Here is a 27,165-nt window from a genome sequence, read left to right on the forward strand (position 1 = left end):
TGGTTCCTAATTCATGTTCCAAACTTTCTGTGCAGTGACATAGCTGGTAATCCTGCTTTCTAAACATCTTTCCAGATCCTCTGTGCTGTGTGATGCTTAGCTTTATGCTGGGCTTTCAAGGAGAGTGAATTTTTTAAAATACAGCAATATTCTTAATGAACAGCTCTCAACAAATGTCACATACATTTAGGAGCCAGCTGATGTGCTAAATACACAGGACAAGCTTTACCTACTAGATTAGCTGTAAAATGCAAACTGTCCAAAATAAACTCAGTAGAGTTCTAAGTGTTTTGGATTTTTCCTCTTAAAGTGCTGTCTAAGGATTTTTAAGTAAAAGAAGTGAAGATAACACTTTTTCCCATAATATGCCTAAGTCACAGTATGTAGAATTAAAATCGATGTCTGTAATAATGGGAAGAAACAATTTTTTCCTTACCCCATTTAATTTATTTTAAGGATCAGCCTTTTCTATCCTGCCTCAAGGTCCTGAGCATCTTTTGGATTGTGGAGGTAGGCTCCCATGCAAGTGAATGAGTACAAGACACAAAGGAAGAGACAAAGCATACGGACTGGGGGAAGGATTTAGAGCTACTGGAGGAGCATGTGAAAAGATGAGTCAGAGGTGAAGAGTGAAGAAGGTATTCTGGGGCTTGAGAGGACTACCAAGAGTACTTTTTCACAGAGTAGCTTGTTAAATTAGGTTTTGTCATACTGAGCTGTGATCTAATCTTTTACTGTAGAGAGAGGCTGTGTGAAAAGGAGATCCAGATTTGTGACGATGGCTGAGATTTGCAGAGCAGTGCAGCAGTTTTCCTCATGAAACAGTCCCCTGTGATTATTCAAAATCTTTGCTTTGTGTTTTTTCCAGCCTCTGCTCACAGAGAAGGACTAACACCGAACACCAGGTGAGAAATCCAGGGTGTTGCTTCAAGTATGGGGCAAAGGAAAAAGCAGCAGTGACTTCATACCACCATACTCCTGTAACACCCAGAGAAGAGTGAAGAGGAGGCGCTGGTGAGAGGATGACCCACTGCGGAGAGAACCTGAACATCTGTGGAAGGTGGTGATACACCTGCAAGCTCAGGTGAATGGTTGCCTCTGAGAGCTTCTGCTGCTGAGTCTTGGGGTCCCTTCTTCCCCACCTCTTCCTGATCACTAACTGTGAGGTCTTACTGTAAGACAGAGGTCTTCCAGCTGTCTGTATTGTTCTTCCTAAGGTCCAAGTTCAAACATAAAGTCTCATTTGCTCAGTCATTTCAGTCTGTCCTAGTCTGGTAACAGCCAAGATTCTCTGTTGTCATCATATGGCAAATATCAGCAGAGAAAAATACTAGAACACATGGCTAGAGACATCCATGTTGGTTGCCATCTTGTATTTTGGCACAGAGCCACAGAAATGATTCATTTGAATAAAGTAATATTTTTGTTTTGGTTTGGTTATAATTTCAGTTATTAATTCAAACCTCCAAAATATTTGCTGTCATTATATTGGGCAGGTTTTTAAATCTGTCTCTGTGTTTAACTGTTGGATTGTTATGTTCTGTGTGGCTTATTTTTGTATTTTGATTTCTATTTGTTTAGGCTTCATAAACTTTTTACATTGGCTGTTGTTTTCAGACCCAAGCTTGAACCCTGAGGCCCAGGTGGCTCCTATCATTTGCAACAGTGGCTTTGTGAAGCAGTCCAGTTAAAATTTGCCTAATGCTAAGAAAATTAATTTGCTTGTGTTAGAAAACAACATCAGCAGCTGCAAAATGTATTGGAGAGAAGATCCACCCACCCTTAAAATGAAGAGCAAGCAACATCAGCTCTGGCTCTTTGTTGGTGCCAGGTTAAAGGAAAACTCAGTATTTTGCAACTTCTGCCTTGTCTAAGAGCAAGGGGTATGATTGTAATTCTTAATGAGTACAAAATCTCCTTTTGTTTGTATCAGAGCCCTCAGAGACTGGATTCTAACAGCCTGTTTGATCTGTTGTCTTATTCCACAGCTCTCCTGTCATTTCTAGCCAGTATAGTCAGTGTTAAGAGATGATTCTCATGTGTTGGCAAGCACATAATGAGCGACCCAAGTGGCTGACAGAAGAAATAGTGTCAGAGGGGAAAAGTATTTTCTCTTTAAATGATTGTGCTCATACTCACTCTTGGATTTTGCATATTTTCTGTCATTCAAGACCAGATAAATTGTGAGAAGATGAAATAATTATGTTCATGCCCCATTAGTTACACTATTCCTTGCTCTAGATGTGAATTCATAGGACAGAACATGCGTTTTCTATTTGTGTTCTGCTCACATATATGACTGATAATGAATACTTCATTTGTCCAAAATGCAGTTCTCTGATGTAGCTGTTCCCTTTCTCACTTCATTTGCTTATCTTTCATTTCTTAGACAGTCATGATCCTGTTCAGTTTCTCTGTGTTTTTCAGCTGTGTTCTTCAAGAATCTCCACAATATTTGCTGCCTGTTACTTCATCACACATGATCAGTGATCAAGAGATTTACAAAATCTTGTGAAGTTACTTTCAGATCATCATCCTTCTGTCTGTAATCATTTAATTCCACCCATGGATCTCCGAGATCCATGTTTCTACTGGTGCATCAAGTTGTTGGCTCATGATTAGTGATTTTTTTCGTTTTGCAGAACACTATTTCCCTATAAGATTTAGCCTCAGCAAATAACTGCTTCCATTCCTTTCTTCCTCCCGGGGGATCTGAGTTATCCTTATTCCACTGTTTCATGTGCAGGATCAAGTAACTATAGGATATATATCCTTGTAGAACTCTTATCTCTGTTTTTGCTAGTTTCTTTTTCAGGTTGTTAAAGCCACTGCTGAAAACTATAGAGAGGGTGGTTTGAAGATAGAGGTTTAAATGCACAGTAAGCCCAGGAAAGGTGATTGTCTTCAGAGGATCATTGGCAGAAGCAGCATTCTTACATCTTTGTCTGGCAAATTACCGACTAGTGCTGGCTTATTATGAACACAGGTTTATTGTTTTGTCAGCTTTTCATGCATGGAGTTGAATGGCTGGCAGTGCAGAACCATTCGGAGGAGATCATTGACTTACAGATAAGTTTACAGAACAGGCTGGATTCTCAGCCTGCATTCTTTCAGACCTGTACCTTGTACTAATACAACATTTTGGATTATTTGCTGGACACAAAAATAGTGTGGCTCCTGACTTTTTTTCTTAAGGTTTACTTGATTAAACTGCCAAAGACTTCTTTCCTTAGTCAGTCCTGCATTTGTTGCTCTTGATAATCCTGGGCTTGCTGTTAGAATCTGCATGGGTTATGTACTGGTGTTTAAATAGTTGAATTATTTTGGTTGCAGTAAGTCACTGGCTGATTGATGTTCTTTATACTACTTCCTTTCTGGACACATTATTCCTGTGGATCTGTCATGAGTTTCTTCCAAAAGAAGTTTCTTGAACTTTACTTAAACCTGGATCTTGGCCTCCTTTTCTTCTTTCTAGAATCTCATGTTTCTCGAACCAAGCCTTCCTTGTTTATGCCAAACATCAGGAGGACCTTATTTTATCTTTACAGAATGAGATCAGTCAAAGAGTCTTTAGATTTCCTATACCAAGAGCACAAAGCTTAACCTTCATAATTCTCTTAATGCAGAAAGTGGTTAACTGGAAAAGAGATGGGCAAGGAAGAGTGTAAGGGAGAAGGTGAAAGGGAGTAATTATTCACAGTCTTGCCCACTAGAAGTATCAAATGAAACTAATGAATTTCAGATTCAAAGGGGGGGAAAAAAAGGGGGGGTGTGCATGTGTGGGTTTTTTTTCCCCCTATTTACCTATGGAACTCCTTGTCAGATGTTGTGTGGGCCTATGTTGTTTGAAAAGACAACTGGACACAAGCATCACAAAAGACTTTTCTGATTTTTCACCTGTCTATCAGGCATGTGCTGATGACCACTGTCAGAGACAAGAAATGGGCTACATGGTCTTGTAGTCTGACTTTGAATGGACGTTTTATTTTGACAGTTGCAGTGCAGCCTATGAGGAAAGCCAAGGCAAAGCTGTCTTCCATGACAGTGTCATGGTCCACCAGAATTCACTCAATGGTGTTGGGTGCTCTTAGAAAGTCTACATAACTGGTATCTGCCAGGTTGTCACATGCAGCTTGCCAGCACCTTTACCTGAGTGAGCACTATATATTGCAGAGGCTTTCAGAGTTATGGAGGAGCATAAAGGACACCAAGATCCACCTCTAGGCAGTTGTGACTTGGGGGGAAAGTAGGTTGCTGCATGGAAGTTATCCATAATTTGATGTTTGTAAATTATGAATCACTTAAATATGGAAAAGAAAGCTCTTAAGTTACCTTATTAATACACATTTCATTTCTCACCATTTGTCTTCCAAAGTGCTTGAGTGCAGAGCACCCTCAGGGTTCATATGCACAACCATAGCACATCTCAAAGAAACACAGTACCTGGTAACTGCTTTCGTCCCACCTTAGAACCCTACTGTCCATTTCCAAAGAATGAGATTGAGTTTCCCTTCTGCCTTAGAGATGTGTAGTTAGGAAATGCAAGCGGATCTCCAAAATGTTTGGATTCTGAATTTTTTAAACAGCCCCTCCATGCAGTTTTAACACAGAGGACAAACTGCTAAACTAAAGGTGACAAACAAAAGAAGTGTGCCCTGAGGAGTCTGCTCTGTCTGTTACCTTACCAACAAAGGATTTTACTGGCCCTCATTGAAAACAAGTTCTCACTGCTGTTTCCAATGTAAAGGGGAAGAATCACTGATCACTGTGGAGAACATGGTGTTAAACCTTTGCTAGTGGTATTCAGTGAATCATAGTGGTTCTCTAGGGAAAAGAGTGTACTTAACAGGGCCTCATCTCAACAAGTCTATGCCTACAGCACACACAATGACTTGAGGAATCTTATATTCTTTGAAAAGGAGTGGCTGCTTCACCTGACCTATCAGACAAATTAAAAAAAAAAAAAAGAATTTGCCTTAACCCAAATCTGATGCTATAGTCAAGAATTTGGGGGCTGTTAAAAACATGCATTTTATTACCATAATTTGTATTGTTTGTTTGGGGCAGGTGGAAGAGGTGCTGTTATCTCTAAAAGCAATTTCAGCATTGTATTTTGCATTTTGCCTACTGGTGTTCTGGGATGTGCAACAGAAGACAACCCCAAAACATGAGTTTGACTTGGTGTCCCTGCAAGAGTGTTTTCGAAAATTTCATTTCACCATAGTTTAGCAACAGTAAAATGTAGTCTCCTTCCCACAGACTAAGAGGAAGGAAGTCACTGTTCACAGTGTCATTATGTTAAAAAGTCAGAAAATCTTCCCAACCACCCCAAAATAATGCTTTGGGGTTATTTATCTAATCCCTGTGTCTTGAGGACTACCATGTAAAAAGTCAGGACTTTGCAAAGTTCTTCTACTGCCAAGTCCAAATGTTTGACTGTCATCACTCTCATTCTACTGAAAATTTGTTTTTTTCTGAGATTTGGGAAATGACAGAAAAATGACAAGGGATTTGTCCCCACTGTTCCCAGAAATTACTCTATAAGATTCACCTGTTTCCAAGTTTTGCCTTATTTTTATGACCCTCTGAAAAGGTCATGCTGTATCAGATATATTTAATGCAAGTTTCTTAGGTCTTTTGAATGATGGCTTGGCTGAGGGCAGGTGAAAATGATAAAAATGAAAGACAATTTAAAATGTGTACCCAGCACACTGCTGCCACACCATACTTCCCTGAGTCTTTATTGTAATATCCTTTATTTTGTTCTCTTTGTCATTTGTTCTGTTTGTTTGTTTCCAGTTCTTCAGATTAGCACAATAGAGCACTTAGCATGGTAGTATCCAGATGAGATCTTCAGATCCTAAAGTATAGTTAGAGATTTCTGTACCAAGTGTTCTTTGAGGGGGCAGATGTCAAACTGTCAAGCAAGGCAGCTTGTTGCAAGCTGGATGTCTTCCAGAGACTCTTGCTGCGAGTCAGACTGTCTGCTACTGCTTTGCCCCACAAGTAGAGTTTCTTACAAATCCTTGAAAACAGTGAAGATCTCCCAAGCATCTGCAAGCATCCCAAGTCTACCTGCAAGAGGGTTTCAGCACTTCAAAAGATCATAATTTTTTGTTTCAAGAAAGGACCAGAATGTGGTTACCAAGACATTCCCCAGTCATTATACTACTTGCATTGCACAAATCCTGTAAGATTTGGCCCTGGCTGCACAGCAAATCTTTGCTTCCTCTGCTTCCTGAAGAGGATAATAACTTCAGGAGAAAAAAATAAATCCTTTCTGAAGAATGTCAGGAAATCTCTGGCTTGATGTGACCCAGCTGGCTTCTTTCATCAAGTGATGTGCAGCCACTGGCCATGATATATTACTATAATGCCTTGCGATTATTTCTTTATGTGATGAATGAATATCTGTAAACAGCTCGTGAGAAATGTCTGAGTGTTGGCAGACCAGAAAAGGAAGTCACCTTTGCTTTCTGCAACATGCATAACCCCTTCTTGTAATTGTTTCTTGCATGGGTCTCTGTGGACAGCAGTGAGGTATCATTTTGCCTAGCCAACTAAGTGGAATGAGAGACAAAGAATACCACCCTGAACAAAGACCACTACCCCCTTGAAAGAGGGAGAAATAAATCTTTGTCTTCAGAAGATACCACTTGAAAGACTGGTATTCCTTGGTATAATTCAATAGTTCCAGCATATACCACAGGGGATGGAGTTTCTGCCTGAAAGTTGTCCACTAACTGCAGGATGTGGGAAACCAAAAATGTGGGGTGTTTTGGGTTTTTTTTGCCATAAACCACAGCTGTAAAGAAATCTCTATTCTCTACTAGATATAAAGGTCCTTATTCCTAAGTGTATTTTCCATGAAATCATAGCCCATTACTGGAAAAGGCCCAGCTGCTTGGTTGAATGCCTTCAGACCATCTCTGCCATCTTCTATGGCACCATATTCTTTCTGAAATTATGGGCCTAAGTGGCAACTCAAATACATTACTGTCGTCTAGAGAAGTGGTAGAATGGCAATGATGAATCAGCAATTTTCATTTGCTGTATTTCTTGTTGAAGTATCTGAATCAATTTCTAAAGCAATCTATTACCCAGTGAGTAAAACCGCTTCATGCTTTCTTCATTGACTTGTTGCATGATAAAGAATCTTGCATTTTTACAGGGCATCTGAAGCCTCTCTTCAAGAGAGGACAAAAGACACTGATTTTAGTTGCTTCCACCTGTCACTGCTGGAGCTGCATCAAAATGATCCAGGGCTTAAATGGCTTCCCTGTATTCAAAAGAAAATATCTGTAAAGCTGAGCTCTGGAAATCCAGGTATTCTTTTACTAAACATCCTAGTATGCATGCTAGTTATTAATTTTATACAGATGTTGACAAATATATTCTAGTGATTGTGAATACTAAAAAATAATAATTAAATAGGCATTCTTTTCAAAGAATTAGAAGGCATGTTTTCCTCCTTGCACTGAATCCAAATTGCTGCTCTTACTCTAAGCCAAAATTAATGTAGGTTATAGGCAGCCCATATAACCATCAATGATTTTGCATTACCACAAATCAGTATAGTTTTGCAAGTGCGTTGATACCACACTGTTGGCTCTCTATGTGTTGAAAACTGTGTTTTCTTGGTTGATTTCGTTGCCTTTCATTCACCTATTAAGAGAAGACAACCCAGTATTATAGAGTTGATGCTTTGCATTCAACTAGAAATACTTATAGTGGGTAAGAAACCTTTTTTGCACAATGGAACTGGCCTTAGAACTGCATCCTGCTCACCCTGTGGTACTGAACCTGCCCTGCATTGGAAACTGGATCATACTGAAGACTGCCTGATATGTCTGCCTCATAAGACATTGTAATGGCTCCTCTTCTGTCAGGGGATGATGGCTGTAGTGATTTAATTTACAAAGTAGTCTGAGCCTAGACACCTCCTGTATTTCTGCTCTGATGAGGACACCAGTCCTAGGTAAGGAAAGCTTAAGAGCAGCATAGAAAAATAAGAAAAGGGATGTGTGAACTGAGAGAGTAGCAATTTGGTAGCTACAACAGAGAGCCATCACAGGACAGAGCTATGAAGTTGCCAGAGGAGCGGACATGTTTATCTTTTATTACTATTGTAATAGGTCCATCTTGTTTACTGTGTGCATTGATGACTGTTGGTAACAGAAAGGTGACACACACAGCAGCTTATTGCAGTGCACACAGTGGTAACGGGGATGTGCTGCTGCTTTTTGGAAGTGCAGTGAGGTAGCTAGAGACCATCCAACTCAGAGATCAGGGAACAAAGACTCATTTAGTCTGCAAAGGCTATTATTTGCTGAGATACATGTGTACATTCCTGTACTCACTGAGGCAGTGTTCCTTGCAGAGCTCTACAGTGCACTACAGCCTGAAAAAAAAGGTGTTCAAGTTCAGGCCTAGGCCTCTTGCATGCAATAATAACGTGTGCTACAGAGAAGCAGGGATTACACAGATGGTCTTTTCATCATCTGTGTAGGATCTCCCTTATGGCAGTGCAGAATAGGGTTTTTTTACTCTTAACCATTGGTCTTTGTTAGAGAGACAGAAAGTGTGCTGGGATTGTTTTCCTCAGCTTTTGTTTGTTCCCTCGAACAACAAAAGGGAACTGTTGGGAGCTGTATTCAGTACTGGCAGTGAAGATCCCACTTTTTCTTTCCCATTGTCTTCCTCAATTTGCCCCCTAGTAACAGAGCATATAGAGAACTGTCCTCTGCCTTCTCATACCAGTGCTCTGAAACATTTTGTTAAACCTGTGCCCAGGACTGTATTCAGTCTGTTATTAACCCCATACAGATGGTTTGTTGTTGAATTATAGCTAATACACCCCTAGAAAAGCTATTTTAATTGTAAGAAAATGAATTCAAATCCTACCTCACAAATCTAATTCTCATATGATACTAGGGAAATGGAAGGCTGGACAGAGAATCAGTCACTGAAATGTGTCTGTTTGACTCCAAGGATTACTGTACCCATTAAATTACCTGTGTCCTTACTGGTTGGACACCCTGAAACTCTTCTTCCCTGATTTTCCACTGCCATTTTGCCTCCTTTCCAAGGAGTCAAATGGCTTGGTCCTTCTCTCACCCCTCCCTGCCACTGAGGACAGCAGTGAACAAGGGGTAGTAAGAGAGACTCCACCTCAACGTGCTTGCCAGGGTTGATGTGTGGGTGGTTCTGATGTGCTCCAAGTGTCATGTAGGACTGTGAGCTGTGCAAGTGTTCTAGCTCAGCTCTTTGCAGCTCCCCCTCCTTGATTTGGTTTTGTTTGGGTTTTTTCCCCCTTTACTAGCAAGGAAGCCCTTCACTTGGATGGAGAGCAGAGCCAGCCTAGGGCTCAGGAGGAACAATGACCCAAGAACAGTGTGCAGCTTGTAAACCAAAACCTCCCTAGAGGCTGCTGCTAAAAGGAGATTAGAGAGAATTCCTATGCCAACTGGCATCTGGATTTCCCCCCACCCTGCACTGCAAACACTAAATTTCTGGCCTATCAGCACGGTAGTCTAGTTGTAGTGCATTTATGCTCCCTTCTCAGGCCCACAAGGTGAAGAAGCTTGGGCATGGAGAGCTGTACAGCGCCCAGTGATACAGTAGTGCAGCAAGACTGATCAGAGCTGCACCTGTCATCATCACACCCATGACAGGTGAAGAAGCCCCAGAGATGAAAGGGATAAAACTAAGAATTGGGCAGTGCCTCTCTCAGAGCATGTGTGCTCCGGCCAACATGCCACGCGGGTTGGCAGGCTCCCTCCACTGACCCACCCTTGCTAACCTCTAGTCAGCTGGTGATGGTGCAGGAAGGGTTGTTTACAGTTTATTAAGATGTTTGAGATTACATGTTATGGCAGCCTCACATGAGGTATATGGAAGCAGCCACTATTGTTAAGGGCTTGATGGAAAAGCTGAATTCTGAGCTGACCATGGAGAGCCCTGGCCACAACTATGAACCAGCTTGGTGTCACTTTACATGCAGTTGCTGGGGACCAGGAATTGGGAGCAGACAGGGAAGAACCTCTGTTGTCTCTAGAACATGACTTGAAGTAATTGTGGTTTGAAGAGTCAGAGAGGTAGCCTCTGAGTCTCATGTGTTGTGAAAGCACAGATTTTTACCTTTGGGACTATCTGTGGGCTGAAAAAAGCCCATGCATTAGAAGAGTATGTTGATATCTGGCCTGGGCAACATCTGTGAGCTTTTTATAAGCACCTGCAGTGTTTGTGATAAATTGGGAGGGTGTGTGTACAAGTCTGTACTGGCAGACCATATATATTCAAATGGACATAGGACATTTGTCCGCTGAGGCAACTACACTGCCCTGGTTATTTAAACAGTATTGTTGGAAGTGTTTTACATTTGAGGAGAGCTTTATATTAATCTATCAAAAGCAGATGGCCAGAGGTGATGTACATGTCAGAAGGACTAGGGTGGGACAGGGCACATATGAACCAGGAACAGCTGGAGGGTACCAAGGAATTTCCATTCTGGGGCTCTCTGGCTGACCTACATTCTGTCTGTTCCCTTGAAGAGACATTTTGGAAAGGAGGAAGATTTTAGACTGACTTGAGTGTGCCACAGCAGCAGCAATTTTAAAACAGCAAACCATCTAACCCTCCAACAAACAAGTTGCTTGTGAAAAAGAGAGTATCTCCCCCCCAAATATTTATTTTTTTACAATGTTTTTGAGATTACTATTTTTAAAGTCTTAGCAGGTGAGGCCTGGGCCACGTTCAGGTCATTGTGCAGAAGAGATGCAGAACACCCCGAAGCACCTCACAAACCACAACAGACAAGAGGTCCATGGGGTGTATCAGCTCACAAATGAATGGGCCCAATAGTCAGGAACCGACAGATACTGCTCCTGCCCTGACCCAGAAACCATCTCTCAGAAACTCCAGGAAGGGAGAAGAGCTGAATGGAGACATCAGTCCCTCTGAAACTGGTCTCAGCACCCTCCTTCCTTGTATTTGCCCACCCTCAGCAGGCTGGCTGGGAGCCTTGCCGTTTGCATTTAGAAACCAAAGGCCAGGATCTGCCAGCTGGACTTGCAGGTTTCACAAAGTTTCAGTTGCAGGACTCCTGGATCAAAGCTCTGAGGAACAAAAGTCTAAGTGTATCTCTGTACATTTCTTCTCTCAGCAGCTTCCCTTCTTGGTGCATTTTTCTTTCTCTAAAGAAACTTGTAGGAATTCCTCCTACAGAAAAAACCTTTAATTCTTCAGGCCACTGGGGAGAGTTGAGGTCCTAAGATAGCTAAAGCTACAATAGAAAAAAAACTCCCCATTTCCCCTTTCACCTGCTCTTTTCTCATTCCCTTGCTTTCCCAGCTCAGCCACTCAGCATTCAAATACACAGCAGTTCCTCCACCCTGTCCCTCTCTTCCACACCAACTGTCCAGCCATTTTGGAGAGTGTGGCCTTGGTGTCACCAAAGTGACTTCCAGAAGGAATGTGACACTGCCAAGAAGACCAAGAAGTGTTCCAGAAGAGATCCCCAAGGGTTGCCAGACTCTAAGCCAAAGGGTTTGGCACTCAGCTCTCAGCATGCGTAGTCTCTGACTCCCAGTTCCTTTTGTGTTAGCCTGGGAGCACGAGAGTGGGTGCTGACAGTTTCTCTCTTGGCTTTGGGTGGGCCAGGGTGCCTTTCAGCTACACTTGCAGGACTTCACCACCATGTTGGAGAGCTGCTCCACTTTGGGGGTCCTCCCGACATAATACAAGATAGTGAGGGGCTCCAGGTCCTGGGGGACACAGCAGGGTGAAGCGGATGCCTCAGGGTTCAGCGTGTTGTATAGGCCCAGCACCTGCAGAAACAAAGAAAATGTGGACACAAAGTCAGGAATAAGTTTAAGTTGGCTGAGGACAAGGGACTGCAAAGCCAAAAGGTGTGTAGGTGTTTGGACTATGCCCATCAGAGGGTATTTCCCTGAAGTAATACTCCCCTGTCATATCCTGATCCTGGCGTGCTGCTGAAGGTTCTCACCCACTCTGGTCTGACTCAAGACTGTTTTTTTTGTAGTAGCCTTGCTCTGTGGCTGATGCCAATGGGTTGGAGGAGCGCAAGTAAGTGCCTCCTTTCATCTCTAATTTGGTATGGTGGATAGTGTCACAATTTTTGCTTTTAACCAGGCTAGGTGTAACCAGCCTGGGGCCATGTTGTCTTGGGTTCCATTAAAGAAAAGCACAAGCACATCACTGCTGCTTATTCCAACCACCATCTCTAGATAGCACTGGATGGATGCCAGTCCTCTCAAGTAGCCACAATTCCCTTGCAGCTTTGATCTGTCTGATGCTTTCTCCCTCCACACCATCCTCCAAGTCATGACACTATGATGCTGAAGCCAGGAGTGTCCTGTGGGACCCCACTGGGTTTCTTCTCCCAGCTGGCCTCAGCCCACAGATGACTGTACACTTCAGCCATGTAACCACTACAGAACAGTTACCATGTTTCTTGCCAGAGGTGGCCGCTTCTCAGCAGTCTGCAACTTCTTGAGTTGTCGGGCCAAAACATGATCTCACCTGCACTACTGTGGTCTCATTAGTGCTTATCTGGTATAAAAGACAGGGCCTGGCACATTGTCTTTTAACTACAGTCTTTGGGGATACGAGGTACTAAGGAAACATCCAGTTCCATCATTCAGATCCATGTAATCACAGTCATTCTGGTAGAAGTTCTCTGGGATACTGAGCAAGGGTGCCATGCGCTTTGGGGCTGCTCTTCTCCACAGGGACGGTAGGTTAAACTGAGTGGTGAGAAATCTTCCTTTCACCGCATTTTTCCTAGGTGGTGCTGGGAAGCTGTCAGCAGGTATATTGTTCTAAAAGTTTCTTGGATCACTCAATTGACCTTAACGCTTGATCGTTCCCTTTCTTGCTCAAGAAAAGAACATTAGGAACCACTCTAAAATTTCCTTTCTCTCCCACTGATTCAGTCCAGTTATCTACTAGAGAGCTTCTCAGGACAACCAGATGGTAAAGCTACATGCCCATTACTCTTTCAAAGCTGCTCATTCCCTGTCTTTGTCTTTTGCTTAATGCCCAGCATCTGTTCACTCCTTCATTCCCACAGATGGACTGTTCCCATTGATATTAGTCCTTCAGCTTCAGCGAGCCTTGCTGCTGTACATTCTGAAACTGTCAAGAAAATTTTAGCATCTTTTCTGCAATATCATCTTTACCTAGTTATCTATTCTTCAGCCAAATCTGCTTTTTCCAGTAACTTTTCTTTAGTGAAACCTGAAGCTAAGTTGCTAGTGAGCTGTTCCATTGTCTGGGTCTGGTTTGCTGCCTTTCCTGTGGACAGAAGCACAGGATTTTCCTCTGGCTTGTTTCAGCAATGGACTACCTGCTCCTTTGTCTGTTCTCTCCCCTTGATATTTCTGTGCCTGTGCTTTTCAATTGCTTTTCAATTCTTCCACTCTAGACAGTAGCCAGGCTCAGGTGGCATTCTTCCCAAAGACTGCCTAGTGTACTCATGTTAGTGTAAGTTAGCTAAAGACGTTTGCTTTCTGCCAGTTTTTACTCATCAATCTCACTGCCTAGCAGATTCCTCCCTGCCACGAGTCAGGTGGGATTTATACATCTGGGAAGGATGCCTGTGCAGAAAGCTTACTGCATGGCTGTGTTCACTTCTGGACATGCACAGAGATTTCCTTTCACTTTCAGGCTACAGCTGCCTCAGTGGTAGAAGATGGAAGCCGTGTGCTATGGCACAACACCTTTGTATGACAACCTGGCACAGAGCATAGAAAAATCCTCTGCCCGGTGCAAACTACAGGAGAAATTTAGGCAGAAGATCATTCCCAGAGTTGATGTTTGATGTGAACAATTCAGTTAATACTGTGACCATTACTAAGTAAGCACCCTAAAACAATCAGTCCTGCTGTTTCACATCTTAACAAAAGACAGCATCCTCCTCAACATTTGGCTGGAAGCATGGACTCAGTATTGACTACAAAGGAAGCACATTTTCCCTGCTGAACCACCTAGACTCTTCTCTGCAGTTGCCTTAGACAGTTTTTTACAGGTATTGATCTGAACTGCTTTTGCTGCTTTGAAGAGACAGGACATCATCAGACTTAGGGAGGAAGGGGGAATCACAGCCACAAGCCTTGATAGGGTAATACACTGGATGTACCGTGCTGTGGGTGGTGTCTGCGCTGCGGAGGTACGGACAAGGGCCTGAACAGAAGTTAGCAAAGTAGCCCTTGGGCTCATGGACCCATTTCCAGCCAAGATCCTGCCGGAAGTCAATGTAGAGAGGACGCACACAGCAGTTCTCCTCCAGGTTCCTGAAATACAGTATGGAAACACAGTGAATCCCAAGAGGGGCTTTGTATGTGACTGCGTGATGCAGCTTCCTGAGCAGAAGGCTTAGTACCAGCAGTGCTCAGTGGGATGTGGTGTTTGCCTGTGCCAAGTGCAGAGAGTGGCACAGGTGAGCACAGCAGGCAGCTCAGCAGCTGGGTACTGTTCCTGCCTGCCGGCAGGCAGCTTTGCCCTAGCCCCGGCAGGCAGCACCCTGCTCACCCACCCCAGCACCCGCTGCTCCCAGCACCAGGAGCTTGCTGGGGGCTGCTGCAGGTCCCTGCAGGTCCCTGCCCCTTGCAGAAAGCTGCCTGCAAGTCTCTCTCCAGCTGGCAGCTCAGCCACAAGCACAGAGTGACTCTGCTGAGCTGGCCAGCATTCCCTTCTTGGACACCGCAATGAGCAGCTGGCTGAGCTGTGCTCCTCATGTGGCCCCTGTGGCACTGCGGTGACCCACAACCCCCTTAAAGGGCTCTGCCTGTCCTGTTGGCATGGACTCTCACCAGGCTTGCCTACCTAAGGCATGGGACCTAGTCACTCCAGGCAGGATTCTCACTTACCGGAAGCAGTAGTTGGTATCCAGGGCCCGTTTCTTTCTCTGGCCTCCCAACGATGGGCTCTCCAGCCGGTGTGGGGGCAACATCATCAAGATGAGGTGGGGATTATGCAAGTCTTTCTGCTTCTTCAGGCGCCCCAAGTCTCCACGGCCGTAGTCATCCTCACTGTCAATGCCTTCAGAGAAAATAGGATCCACAAAGAGGACATGAGTGTGGAAGTGGAGGATGCAATAAGACTTTTTACTGCATTTAACATTTTCATGCTTGCCCTTCAAACAGGGTGAGAGATATTCAGGCACCATGTCCCCTTCCTCTGGGACTTCTTCCCTCACAGGGATCCTTTACTCCTGGTGAATCTGACTGCTCCAAGCCTGAAATAGAGGCCTATGGGCCACCTGTTTTACCATTTGCAAACTGCTGGTGGGGCCATTAATCCATCCCACTCACTCCTGGCTTTGGTCCCAGGACAGGCAGGAAGATGAATGGTTTAAAGAAGATGTCATATCATTGGCACGCTGCAGAACAGCCTCAGAAATGGAGCCTGTGGGGGCCAGTGGCTGCAGCTCAGGGCTGCAAGCCAGGAGGTTCCTAGTTCTTAGGCCAGCCAAGCCACTGACTCTCTGGGCCACCTCACACAGGATGCCTTACTTCCTTGTGTTTCAGTCACCCTAACTGGAAAGCAGAGCCTCCACAGAAATCTGAGAAGGCATCAAGTTGAACCTCACAGAGACACTGAAGTACAAAATTATTCCATTCTGCAGACACTTGTGCAAACCCACACAGCCTGCACTTACTTTCTTCCATTTCTAACCTATGTACAAAGTGGATATACCCATATAACCTACATGCAAAGCCATATGTGTATGCTGTAAGACAAATGCTACATAATGTAAAATGCTCAAATATGCAAAGCATAACCTCATTTTTTCTTTAGATACTCTAGGCTTTCCCTTCCCCAACAGCCTCCCCTAACCCAGCTCTTTGTCACCTTTGAACTTGATCTCCAAGACCTCGTGCAAATTCTCCAAGATGTCTCCATTGGGCTGAAAAGTATGGCAAGGACAGTGTATGCTAATTTCCAGGCCAAGGTTGGTCTCTGCAAAGAAGATGACTTCGTAAGAAACAGTATGACTCAGCTGGGACAGCTTCTGGTGCAGGAAAATTTCACCGAGGACATGTACTGTGGTTAACTCCTAGACTGTGGGTTGGTCTCAAAGTCCGGGATGCTATCAGTTAGGGAACAGAAGCTGCTTTGGAAAGGAGAATGGGAAGCACAGTCTTGTAGCTTTACCTGTGCCAAAAGCCTTGCTCTTGCTAAAGGGAGCTTCCTGGGGAGGTGAGAGGGGTGCTCCTGAATATATTTTTATAGCATCCAAAAGCATTTGTCATCTTCAAGAAGCTCTACTGGAAAACAAGTATTTGGAAGAGCTGGCTTGCAGTGTCTGTGTTAAATCAATTTTGCCATCCTCAGTACCTGTGTACTATCTGGCTTCTGGTTAGTGTCTGAAGGAGAGATCTGAAAACAAGCATGTTGGATCTGGACAAGAAATTTCACTGGAACCATTTCTCTCAGCAGCTGCAGCCTCCTGTTTTGTTGAACTGCTAGTGATCTAAGTCACACAGACTTTCCAGAGGCAAGTCTATTTTCATAATAACTTCCTGGACCAGTCATGCTGTGTGGGCCCGACTAAGGGAACCTAAGGCTCTTATGAAAGCTCCTTTTTTATGTTGTGTCATGAATTAAAACATCTGGCTCCCCAGGGCACTGACAAGGTGCCTAGCACCTTTTCTCCTACACACTGTATACACTGAGGTGTCTTGTCAGCTAGTGTGCCTGCCCAGATCTCACTGCAGTTCCAGCCCTGAACTCAAGCCATCAGGACACAACTTAGATTGCTTGAAAAAGGAGGAGTCAACAAGCTCACAGCTTACCCTTCCAGGGAGCGGCTGCTTGCCAGTACCTGCATTCCAGCTTTCAGTGGCACCTAGCTTCTATCTGTGAGGCCAGTCCAGCTGTAAGTCATGGTGCCTGTGCTCCAGCTGTGAATGGGGTCAGTGTTTTTGCTGGGAGCTGCCCCATAAGGTATCTGCTGGCCTGCCCAGTGGTGGCAGAGGTATTTCTCTGCAACGCTAAAGCTTCCATCTGTCTAGGTGTGTCAGCCTCTGGTATTTCCTCACCTTTACACCTGCCAAGCTGTAAACACCTAAAGAAACCAGGATCCTTGCTGGTCTTTTCCGTACTAGATTTGCTCTAGTCCACCACCAGAGCAATCCTCATTTTCTATGTATTACAGATTATAGTTTAGACAAGCATAGAAATAGAATCAAAGAGCCAAAAGAAGTTCCAGCATCTCTTGATGAAAACAATTTCCTACTCCAGAGGACAAATCCTCATTCTGACTCAGCCCACAGAGCTACAGTGGGGACTCCAGGACAGAGCTAGGAATCTAGCAAATGTCACGCACTGAGGTAGCTCTCTGGGGCATGGCTTGTTCTCAGACTGAAAGAAGCTGTCCTCTTTGTGAGCCAAGCTCCTGCAAAAAGGGAGATACTCCTGTCGACATTGATCCACATTTCTACGGATGCCTGGACGCCCAGTCCAGCTAAGACCCCCACCTCTGTGCAGGAGCCACTCGCGCACGGTCTCGGTGACGTCGAAGGACAGCCACTCAGGGGAGCCCCGCGTCTGCACGTTCCTGCCACTGAGGTAGCGCTGCTTTGCTATGTGCTCATCCGGCCGGAGGATCTGCGTCAGAGGGAGTGGGAGAGACAATCAGCCAGTGCATAACGAAGGAACAGCCTTGGGTTTTTCTTCTTCCACAGCTTGCTAAAAACTAATTCAGAAGGTTGGTCCCAGCAAGCAAGGCAGCAGGAATACCCCGGCACAGCTAAGAAGGATATGCTTCACAGCCAACCTGAACTCCAGAGATCTACACAACACTTAATACCATGGGTTTTTTTTCTTTGGAAATGCATTAAATTCAGGCATTCCCTGCTCCAAACCATGTTTGGGTTTCTTACTCTGGTAAATCCAGGATGAATTGTGAAAACAGTGTGAGAAAAAATGTTTCTGCTGTGTCCTAAATAGCCCACCTCTCTTATTTCATCATTGTTTTGGGGCATATAACCAGAGGCAGAACCACACAGCAATTGATCTAACAGGTGGTTCTGTTTCTTTGTACACCTATGGGATGTGGGTCTGGATTTCAGAGCAGAACTAGCCATGGGCAACAAAACCTACTACTGAGTGGGCCCAGCAAGCCTACAGGGTCCTACACTGTGGCGTTTTCATGTGTCCTACACTCTTCAACTTCTACCAAAACACGCCAGGGTTGATCAGGTTTGGAGACCTCTCCCCCTGCTCTGACATCTCTTCCTGCTTCCACACAGCCACAGCCTGTCCAAGGTGTTCCTTCCTGCAGGACCCTAGGTTCACTCTGCAGACCACTGAACCTATGGAGAAGGTCTGGGATTGCTTCATTCTCAGTTGTGTCATCTGGTGGAGAATTGCTGACTGTTGAATCTGAATTCCAGAGAGACCTCAAGAGCCAACAGCCACAGGGCAGTTTTAGCTGCATTCTTACTGCTAAGTGGACAGACACCATCCTGTGGGAATGTGCTGCCTGGATGCTAAACTGTACCATCAGCTGGGTGGTCTAGTTCTACCTAAGACCACTTCCAGATCTGAATCAGGGGAGTCCATGGATTCAAACCAAAGTGCAGATAAGTACCTGAATGAACAGTGCTATTAATGGTGCCCCTAAGGCGCTGCTGCTGCAGGGAACACTGAAAGCAACCATCATTTTTCCAGTAAATCAATGACAAGACAGAGAGGTCCACCTGTTGGATTAGCACCAGCTATACTGCGACAGCTGAACAAAACTGCCCAGGGACCTAGGAATGCAGATGTGACAGAAGGGCCAGGCGTGCTCCACTGGTGTGGGGCTCCTCTTCCAACCCCCTTCTCAGTGCAGCAACGAGCTGCAGTGGGCACTCTGGCAGGGTGCCCACAGCAGCCAGCCAGCATGAGTGGGGAAGGGATAGCACCACACTGTAAAAGGAAAGAAAGGTCACTGGATACACTGGAAGAAGCCTGGGGTACAGCATGGGATTCCTTCTCTCTCTCTTCTGTGTCTCTGCACATATTAATTGAGGCAACCATTATGGAGCCAAGCTCTTCTGGGCTCAGGCACAGGGGAAGGATAGAAGAATACTTACCTGGAAGAGCTCAATGCGCTGCTCACTGCGTTTGGAGCTTGGGTTGGGCACACGCAGCACCCGAAATTCAGCCCGAAACAAGTTGGTGCTGTTCTTCTCTGCCGAGGACACATTAAAGCGGAAGACATTGGAGGTGACACCTTTTGGACAAATGCCCAGCTCATCTAGGAGAAAGAAAGATGGAAAGACTGAGAATCACAGGTCAGCGGGGCAGGATCTCAAATAAATATTGAGAAAGTACTTTCCAGTAGAGGCCTGTCACTCAAATATCTTGCCATCTGTGAAGAATGGCTTTCTATCTAAAGATAACCCAGGATGAATTCACTCAAATTTGGTCAACATATTGCAACATTTTGCAAAATATTCCTGCTACTGCCACCATTATTTCAGTGCTGCAAGCCAGAGAATCAGTAGAGATCAACCACAATATTTTTAATATTACCTCTTCTAACTCATCAAATGTTGAGTCTGCTTATGAGTCTGCTGCATCCACAATGACAACCCCAGCCAAGGTAATGAGGCACCCTCATGTGGAAGTAGAAGGGCCCATTCCCAATAGTGATGATGGTGTGACTACTCATGCTGGAGACATGAAGCCATGTTGGAGGTGATCCCATTGCAGCTGACTCTTGGTTTTACAAACCTTGACATTGTCTCCTAGGGTGAAAGCCAGCCAAGTGTCCACAAAGCATGAGGTGTGGAAGACTTTGGGGCAGTGACTATTCAGTGTGTACTGAAAGAACTGGGTTTTAAGATTAGTTCTCACTCATGATGGAGTTCATGAACAGTATTACATAGAGTTCTTCAAGGACAGAGTCATAGTGCTCAGAGGCCTCCAGAGAACAGACACATGGGCAGGAAACAACACAGCACTTCTCTACCTCAATGAGTGCTTGCTGAGCAGAAAAATCCATTTCACAAATGCCCCAAAAGACAGCAGGTAAAAGACCTCAAGATAAAACAACCCTCTCTTCATTGGGACCATTTTGGGACCCACAGAAAATTATTTCATCACTGCTGTTCCTCTCCCATTGACTTCTATTAGCCTTCAAGGTTCTGGCATCATTAAGGCTTCCTGCAGACAAGACACAGCAGCTGCTGCTCTACGGCCACATGCAAGTTTGTTTGCAGCCCTACAGAACCTCTCATGTGACCTCTGACTTTTCTCCAGTGCAACATGGGGCTCTCGTAGTATCAGCTTATATTTAAGTTGTTTTTAAACAGAAAAAGAAACAGAAAGAAAAACTATTACTGGTTCCCTGTCACAGTTCTAGCCTGTGACAAATAGGCTAGAAGCCCTAGCTGAAGGAACCTTCAAGTTAGATTCCTGGAGTTGGCTGCTTTTTTCACATCAGCACCACTGTCTCCCCATGGAAACAGCTTCTGAAGATGGACTAGTGTGAAAGAGCACCTGAGCTCAGAGGTTCACCTCCCATGCCAAATTCTGCTTTGAGCAACACTGCACTTCCAGTTATCTCCATCAAAAACAAGGTCTTCCTCTTCCGCTACACTCAGATTCAGCAAGAAGGAGCCTGTCATTTTTCAAGCATGCGTTCTCAGGGTACTGAACTTTTAACTAATTACCAGCTGCTCACATTGGGCTTTAATTGGAGGCAGTTTTTTGTCATTTGTACTACCGAGCGGAACAGCTTTCCCATCCAGGAAGTTTCTGCCTGTTAGGAGATGCAGGAGACCAGACCCTGTTGCAGTCATGAGCTGGTATGCTCAGCCCAACAATTCTGCAGTGCAGAGTACACAGAGCCACATGAGGACACCCAGTGTGGGGATGCCACCACTGTGACCAGCTGTAGGTTTTGTGCCATAGGAAAACACAGCAGAAAACCTAAACTCTGATTTCATCAAATGCCCAAAGATGACATTTAGCTGAAGTCCAACACTGATAACTGTTCTGTATCCCAAACCTAGGCAGATACTGTATTTTAATACCCCCTTAAGTTGTTTTGCACTCCTAACCCTATTAATAGTGCTGTTAACAGCCTGCCCTTCCAATTCAGACCTGACTGCCTGTCCACAAGGGGTGTCCCAGTAATCATCAAAAATGCCTTTCTAGATTGCACCAATGGTCAGTCTAGCCCAGTATCTGTTTCCAACAGTAGTGCTTTATCTGACAATCTATTTAGGGACTGCAGATCTGGTCCTACAGCACAGTGCAGATGACAGACAAAATAATGTATTGTTTATCATCTTAAGACTTCTGGTTAAGTTAGGCTGCCATGCTAGTAAGGGATTACAGTATCTACTATGCTTATCCCTACATGGCCTTCTACCTACTTGGGAGATCTTCCCAGAGGAAATAGTAATAGCTATCTTCCCGAAGAAGAAGTTTCATGTTCCCTTCGTACCTTAGGAACCTGCCCTCTGTGATGGGGAGTTGGAAATGCATTCTGTGTTTCAGTCTGAACACTGTGAGGTTGGAGCCTGCTTCTCATAGCAGGGTGTCCAAGATATGGGTCTCACTCCCAGGAAGGTGACTGCTTTGGGGCCAAGTACTTTCTGCAAGAGGTCACAGGCAAAGGAGGTGAGGTGATTTTTCAGGGAACTTGGTCCAGTCCCAGCTCAGGTGTGTTTATCACCTTGGAATCCAGACGTGTCCACCTACCAACATGGAACGAGGCATTGGAGGCAATACTCCCGCAAGCTCCTCCAGTCCACAATGCTCAGTGCCTGTAACCAAACCTAAAGACGGGGAATCTGTGACACCTTCTGCACCCATGCCAGGCTATGTCTGACACAACAGGATGTATCCGTACAATTGGACCCTGCTTTTACTGTGGAGCTCAGAGCTGTTGACTGCACAATGAGACCAGAAGCCTTTTAGCATGGACAATATGAGCAGGTTCTTTTAGGACCTTCCATCTTCCTACCACTACTCTCAGCAAGGTGAAGATTCTCCACGTGCTGCCTATACTACACAGCTGCTGTTTCTGGCAAGCCCCAAGAAGGCTAAGGGCTGTGCCAGTTATAATGTCAAGGAACGGCAGCCTGGCTGTGAGCAGGTACTGCCTCACTCATATTATACCACTGATACTTCAAGGTGTCTCAAGTCAAAGCTGTGTAACTTTGGAGGAAAAAACTGATTCTCTGGAACACTGGTTTGGAGAGAAGAGATACTTGGCCCCAGTGACCCATGACTTTATTGCCTTGTCTCTCAAGCTGGCTTGGAAAATGCCATCTGTTTTTCCTCAGGAAAGGAAGCAAAGCCACGTGCGGGACCATTGCAGATGCTGTCTGAGATGGAATCTAACCAAGTCAGTGCTCAAAGGGTTCTCAATCCCCATGAGTTTTAGGAGAACCCTGAAGTGAATGGCTGGCCAAGAGCGAGGTATTCTCTGAAAGTCAGTCCCTTACAATTCAGGCCAACATACCTGAGAAACAAACACAGTAGAAAAACCATTCTGTGTGTCACCAAACACCTCTGAGTAGGGATGGGGAACCTGGTCCTGAATATCCTTCCTTCCTAGAAGGACAGGGCTCTCACCACTGCTACTTTTGCTCCTCCACTGTCCTCAATTTTGGGCCTTAAGTCTTTGAGAAGACTGAGTTTCTCTGAGCCAACGAGCTGCCTGACTAATAGTTTGGAGATAGAACAGTTTGTGTGAGTGTGTGTGCACACATTTCAGACTCATCTGTATCATCCTCACAGTTCTCTCAATGGAGCAGTCCTTCCCTTCCCCCCCCAGAGAAGACTGGCTTTGGCTCAGAGCATGCTCTGAGATCATCACCTGGCACAGTGACAGAGTCATGGGAAAGTTGAACATCAGCCACTTCTGAAGACCCGGGGCCAAATTCAGCCATGGTGTAAGCGATGAAACTCCCCAGGTTTCAAAAGAAGCACATCTCTTGACACTAGGGCCTGTCTCTCCCAGTGTGACCCAACTCCAAACTTCCCTCTTTCTCAGGGTGGTGATATCTACACTGCCCACTCCCAGGAATTCAATCTCAGCCCTACTTGATCTTCTAAACCCACTACTCAGCACCTTATCTCAGTGTCCTATGGAGACATAGTATAGGTTCAGTCATTTCCATAGGAATTTTCCCCAACCCACAGTCACTCCTCACTGCTCCTTCTAGTGCACCACGTGTCTTCGTTCCTCTTTCGCCTCTACTTTATCCAAATCCACTCCTCTGACTTCCATTTCCCACTGTTGTACTTTCCCACTTTCCTTCCCCAAAACACACCGGTTGATAGTGTGGCTGTACTGTTTTGCACAGACACTTGGCTTCCCAATATATTTTTAAAATTTCACAAATGACACTTCAATAGGTCAAAAATGTTGAAATACGGGTAAGCTGCTATCCCCTGAGCACTTTCTGTTCCTCAAGTCTTGGTGTCTCCTGAGCTACGAGCTAATTGTATCACCATATGGAGTGCAGTCTGCTACAGATTAAGTGAAATTTGTTGCATTACCACATTGTAGCTCTTATTCCAGCTCATCATATGTCAAGATTAACATAAACCTGGCAGACTAACTGCATTCTGAGGCTGCCTGCGCGAAGTCACAGCTCCTCCCCAGAACTGCTGGAGTTCAGACTGTGTCCCCAAGACTGCACTGTATCATAAGAGGACACCCTGGATGGTGATATGACTGCATGCCCACCAACATGTTCCAATCCTAAGCACCAACGAAAAGGATTGCTTGTGCCTGCATGTGTTGAGCATCTGCAGTCTGCTGGAGGTTCATGTCTGCTAAACCTCTATCTTTGCATCTGCATCTGCTCAGCTTCTGCACCTGAATCAGTTTAGTGTCTGCATCTGGGCCTGTTCATCTGCTCTGCACCTGCTCAACATCTGTTTCCTCAATGCCTGTGTTCCCTTGGGGGTCCGCTTTGCATCACTGTCTGCTTTGCACCTGCTCAGTATCTGTTATCTTCTACTTGCTTTCTGAATCCTCACACTATCCGAGTAACACCCTCCACGGTGTCCTCCAGGAACTCTCCCAGTGTCTCTTCAGTGCCTCTCCACCTCTCTCTACAGCCAGTGCGGCTGCTGCACCAACCGAACAGTTTGCCTCAATCTCTGCAGCGGGCGCTGGAGCTCCAGCAAGGAGGAGCCTCGCTACCTGCTCTCACCCAAACGCGAGACAAACGCCTTCTCCTAGCTCAGTCTGCAACATTCCCCTCCAAACCCAAGCTCCTGCCGTCCTTCCACCTCACCTCTTCTCTCTTCTCCCCTCCCCGCTTTCCCCCAAGTGTCAGTGCTATAGATATGGGCACGCCTCACTGCCCTCGCCTGGGACCTCGGCCGATGCTGGCCCCGGACTCCGCAACCCCTCGATGCGAGCGCCCACCTCCACCTGCGGCGGGGCCGCTGGCCGCCAAGCCCCGGTGCTCCGAGCAGCGGCCCCATGGCCCCCCAGCCTGGCTCCGGCCCCGGGACAGCAGCGTGCGCCCCCGGCGGCCGCAGACGAGCCCCCCGCCGCGGCGGCCCCTGCCCGCCTCCGCACTCCCGCTCCGCCAGGGAAGCGGCGCGCCCCGCGGGGGCCCGGCGCCCCTCGGCCCCTGCCGGCCGCCCCTCCTCCGCGGCAGGGGTCCCGGGCAGCCTGCCCCGCCGGCGCGGCACCCCGGCGGGCACGGGGGGGGAGCCCAGCACTTACTGTGCTCGGGGAGACCCTGGATCATGTCAAATTTATGGATCTCTTTGGCATAGTATTCGGACTCGGTGTTGTCCTGAGAGCAGCTCTCCTCCTTCTCCTCCTCCATCTCCTCCAGCAGCTCCCGGGTGCTGTTATAGAGGGCCAGGATCTGGTAGGGTACATGGGCCGGCCCCACGGTCTCCGGGGGGCTGGTGAGCCGCAGCTTGCTCAGGATCTGCCCCCGGATGGCTTCCACCCTCTTCTTCTTGATGTGGTCCAGGTCCAAGGTGGTGCAGGACGACAGCGAGAGGCTCACGGTGGCGAAGCTCAGCAGGGAGAGCAGCACCAGAGCCCTTTGCACGTACATCTTCATGTGCGAGGGGGCGGCGGCGGGGGCCCCCGGGCGAGACCCCCGGGCAGCAGCGAGCGGGCGCGGGGGCCCGGGCGGTGCGCTGGCGGCAGCCTCCCCAGATCCCGCAGGCTGAGGCTTGGCGAGGAGGTGCATGAACTCACTGCGCCGCGCGCGACTCAGGACTTCCAGGAAGAGCTGGCAGCGCTCCGCAAGGAGCAGCGGCAGGCGCCGTGCCTCGCCGCGCCGGGCTCCTTCCCCATGCGCCGCCCCGCGTCCCGCGGAGCCGGGGGCGCCCCGCCGCGCCGCGCCGCCGCACGTGTCAGCGGCCCGCGCCGCCCCGCCGCCGCGGGGGGAGCGCCGCGCCCGCCCCTCTCGCTGCACCATTCATGCCCGCGCCGGGCCCCGCATCCTACATCGCCCGGTGTCCAACGCCCGCCGGCCGGGAGCGCGGCACCGCGGCGGCCTCCGCACAGCCGGCAGCAGCGCCGCCGGGCCGCCCCCACCGGCCGCCGTGCCCCGGCACCGCACCGCTCTGCACCGCACCGGCCCGCCCGGCGCCGCGCCGCCCCTCCCGCGCACACTGCCTCTCCCGCGGCCTCGCCGCTGAAATTTTATACCTCCCTCCCATGACGTCCCCGGGACGGGGCTCGGGGGATGGGGGGAGCTCCAAGCCCGGCCTTCGCCCGCAGCACCGCGCTAATGGCTTCAGCAGCCGCGCAGCCACCGCCGCCCGCCCGCCCTCCGCCGCCCCCCCCCCCCCCGCCGGGCCCCGCCGCCGCCCCCCGCGCTGCCGGCGGCGCCGAGCCCCCCGCGCCCCGGGCCCCTCCGACGTGGCCGCCGCACCGCACCGCGCGGCGCGCGGGCGCCCCCTGCGGGCAGCGCGAGGCGGCGGCGGGCGGGCCCTTCGCGGTGGTCCGGCGCGCGCTGGCGGGCGGCGCGGGGAGGCCCCTCCCGTTTCCAGCTGCGAAATCGCATTAAAAGCGGCTAAAAATACCCCGAATACTTTCCTGATGTGGTTTCTTTCCGAGGGAGGGAGGGAAACGCCGGCGCGGGCTGGGCGCCGCGCTGCGGGCGAGGGGCTGACGGGCCCCGGCGGGGCCCGGGCTGGCAGCGGGGCCGGCTGGCGCAGCGAGGCCCTGGGGGCCGCGGGAAGGTGGCGGGCAGGCAGGGTGGAGCCCCGCGGCCCTGATGGCAGGTGGCCACCGGAGCGCAGAGGAGTTCCCCACCATGGCAGCCCTCGCTGAGGGGAAGGGGCTGCTTCAGGCACCCGCTGCCCTCAAAGCCGGCCCGGCCTGCGTGCAGGAGACAAAACAGCAGCCCCAGATGAAGTCTGGATCCATGCCTTGGGCCTGTGCTGGCTCCTCTCTTGGCGCATACCCTGCCCATGGCCACCTGCAGCACCAACTTCCCTTCTCCCTGCCCTGAGCGGGACCTGTGCCTGCTGTCCTGAAGCCCAGGGGCTCCTGGCACTCTTCCCTTCATCTGGACCCTGCCACAGCGACCCAGGGACTCCCCATGCCAGCACCCAGCCCTTCTGGGGGCCCGCAGAGGGGTGGCTGAACACCTCTGAGCTAGTGAGGGGCTGGAGGTAAGGGGCAAGATGGTGCCTTTGTGCCCTCCTGACCCATTACAGCCGCTTGCAGCACTGGTTGCTCTGCCAAAGAATCTGGCAGCCCCAGCTGTGCCATTGGGAAGATGCAGCAACTGGGCCACGGATGAGGTGGGCAGCTGGGCAGAGCTCTCTGAGGAAGCAAGTCTGGGGGCTTTGTGCTCTGGGAGAGGTGGGCCCCAAGGACATGTGGTGCCTCAGCCTGGAGGGGGTGGTGTCTGGCAGCAGGGCAGTTGATCCGTGCCTGGAAGCACTGGGCCTGGCTGCAGGGAGCCTTCCCCTGCGTGTTCAGACATCTGGGGCTGGGAGACTGCTGCCAGCTCTAAGGCCAGTGCCTCACCGAAGGCACGGAGTGCAGAAGAGGCTCAGAGGAAATCCATGGGGCAGCTGGAGGCGCTGGCCTCACAATGAGCCCATTCCCTACAGCTCTGAGGAGACCGAGGGTTGAGCTGCTCACAGTTTGTATGTGCTTTGCTTGGGAAGAGGAATTTGAGTTCCTTGATG

At 47.9% G+C, this 27,165-nt stretch overlaps 2 protein-coding genes across 9 annotated transcripts in view; one reads left to right on the forward strand and one right to left on the reverse strand.

Moving 5' to 3' along the window:
• The window catches only part of TTLL5 (tubulin tyrosine ligase like 5), a 137,456-nt gene extending 135,851 nt beyond the window's left edge, over window positions 1-1,605 (forward strand). For 5 of the 7 annotated variants that reach the window (XM_051621465.1, XM_051621470.1, XM_051621469.1 and 2 more), the window contains one exon: window positions 869-1,605. In XM_051621465.1, coding sequence (XP_051477425.1) covers window positions 869-1,001 — 133 coding nt within the window. In that variant the 3' untranslated portion in view covers window positions 1,002-1,605. The remainder of the gene's footprint in view (window positions 1-868) is intronic. The other 2 variants (XM_051621467.1, XM_051621471.1) reach the window with 2 other exon arrangements.
• An 8,205-nt stretch (window positions 1,606-9,810) lies between these two features.
• On the reverse strand, window positions 9,811-25,381 carry TGFB3 (transforming growth factor beta 3). 2 transcript variants are annotated; one of them, XM_051621895.1, is made up of 7 exons: window positions 24,722-25,378; window positions 19,107-19,270; window positions 17,505-17,634; window positions 15,877-15,984; window positions 14,892-15,063; window positions 14,162-14,315; window positions 9,812-11,828 (listed from the first exon to the last, which is right to left on the reverse strand). In XM_051621895.1, exons 1-7 carry the CDS (start codon window positions 25,203-25,205, stop codon window positions 11,670-11,672), a joined length of 1,371 nt encoding a protein of 456 aa, XP_051477855.1. In that variant the 5' UTR covers window positions 25,206-25,378; the 3' UTR covers window positions 9,812-11,669. The 2 variants fall into 2 exon arrangements, with proteins under 2 accessions (XP_051477856.1, XP_051477855.1); XM_051621896.1 differs by lacking the exon at window positions 15,877-15,984 and having other exon boundaries at window positions 9,811-11,828; window positions 24,722-25,381.
• Window positions 25,382-27,165: the final 1,784 nt, after the last annotated feature.

The sequence above is a fragment of the Apus apus genome, chromosome 5 (assembly GCF_020740795.1).
Source record: "Apus apus isolate bApuApu2 chromosome 5, bApuApu2.pri.cur, whole genome shotgun sequence".
Taxonomy (NCBI): Eukaryota; Metazoa; Chordata; class Aves; order Apodiformes; family Apodidae; genus Apus; species Apus apus.

Excerpts from the sequence above, each read along its gene's own strand:
- TGFB3 (XM_051621895.1), bottom strand. The coding sequence starts at position 25,205 with ATGCACCTCCTCGCCAAGCCTCAGCCTGCGGGATCTGGGGAGGCTGCC. Across the intron at positions 17,635-19,106 it reads AGCGCATTGAGCTCTTCCAG|ATCCTCCGGCCGGATGAGCA; the intron begins GTAAGTATTCTT and ends CCTCTGACGCAG. Across the intron at positions 15,064-15,876 it reads CTTGGAGATCAAGTTCAAAG|GCATTGACAGTGAGGATGAC; the intron begins GTGACAAAGAGC and ends TTTTCTCTGAAG.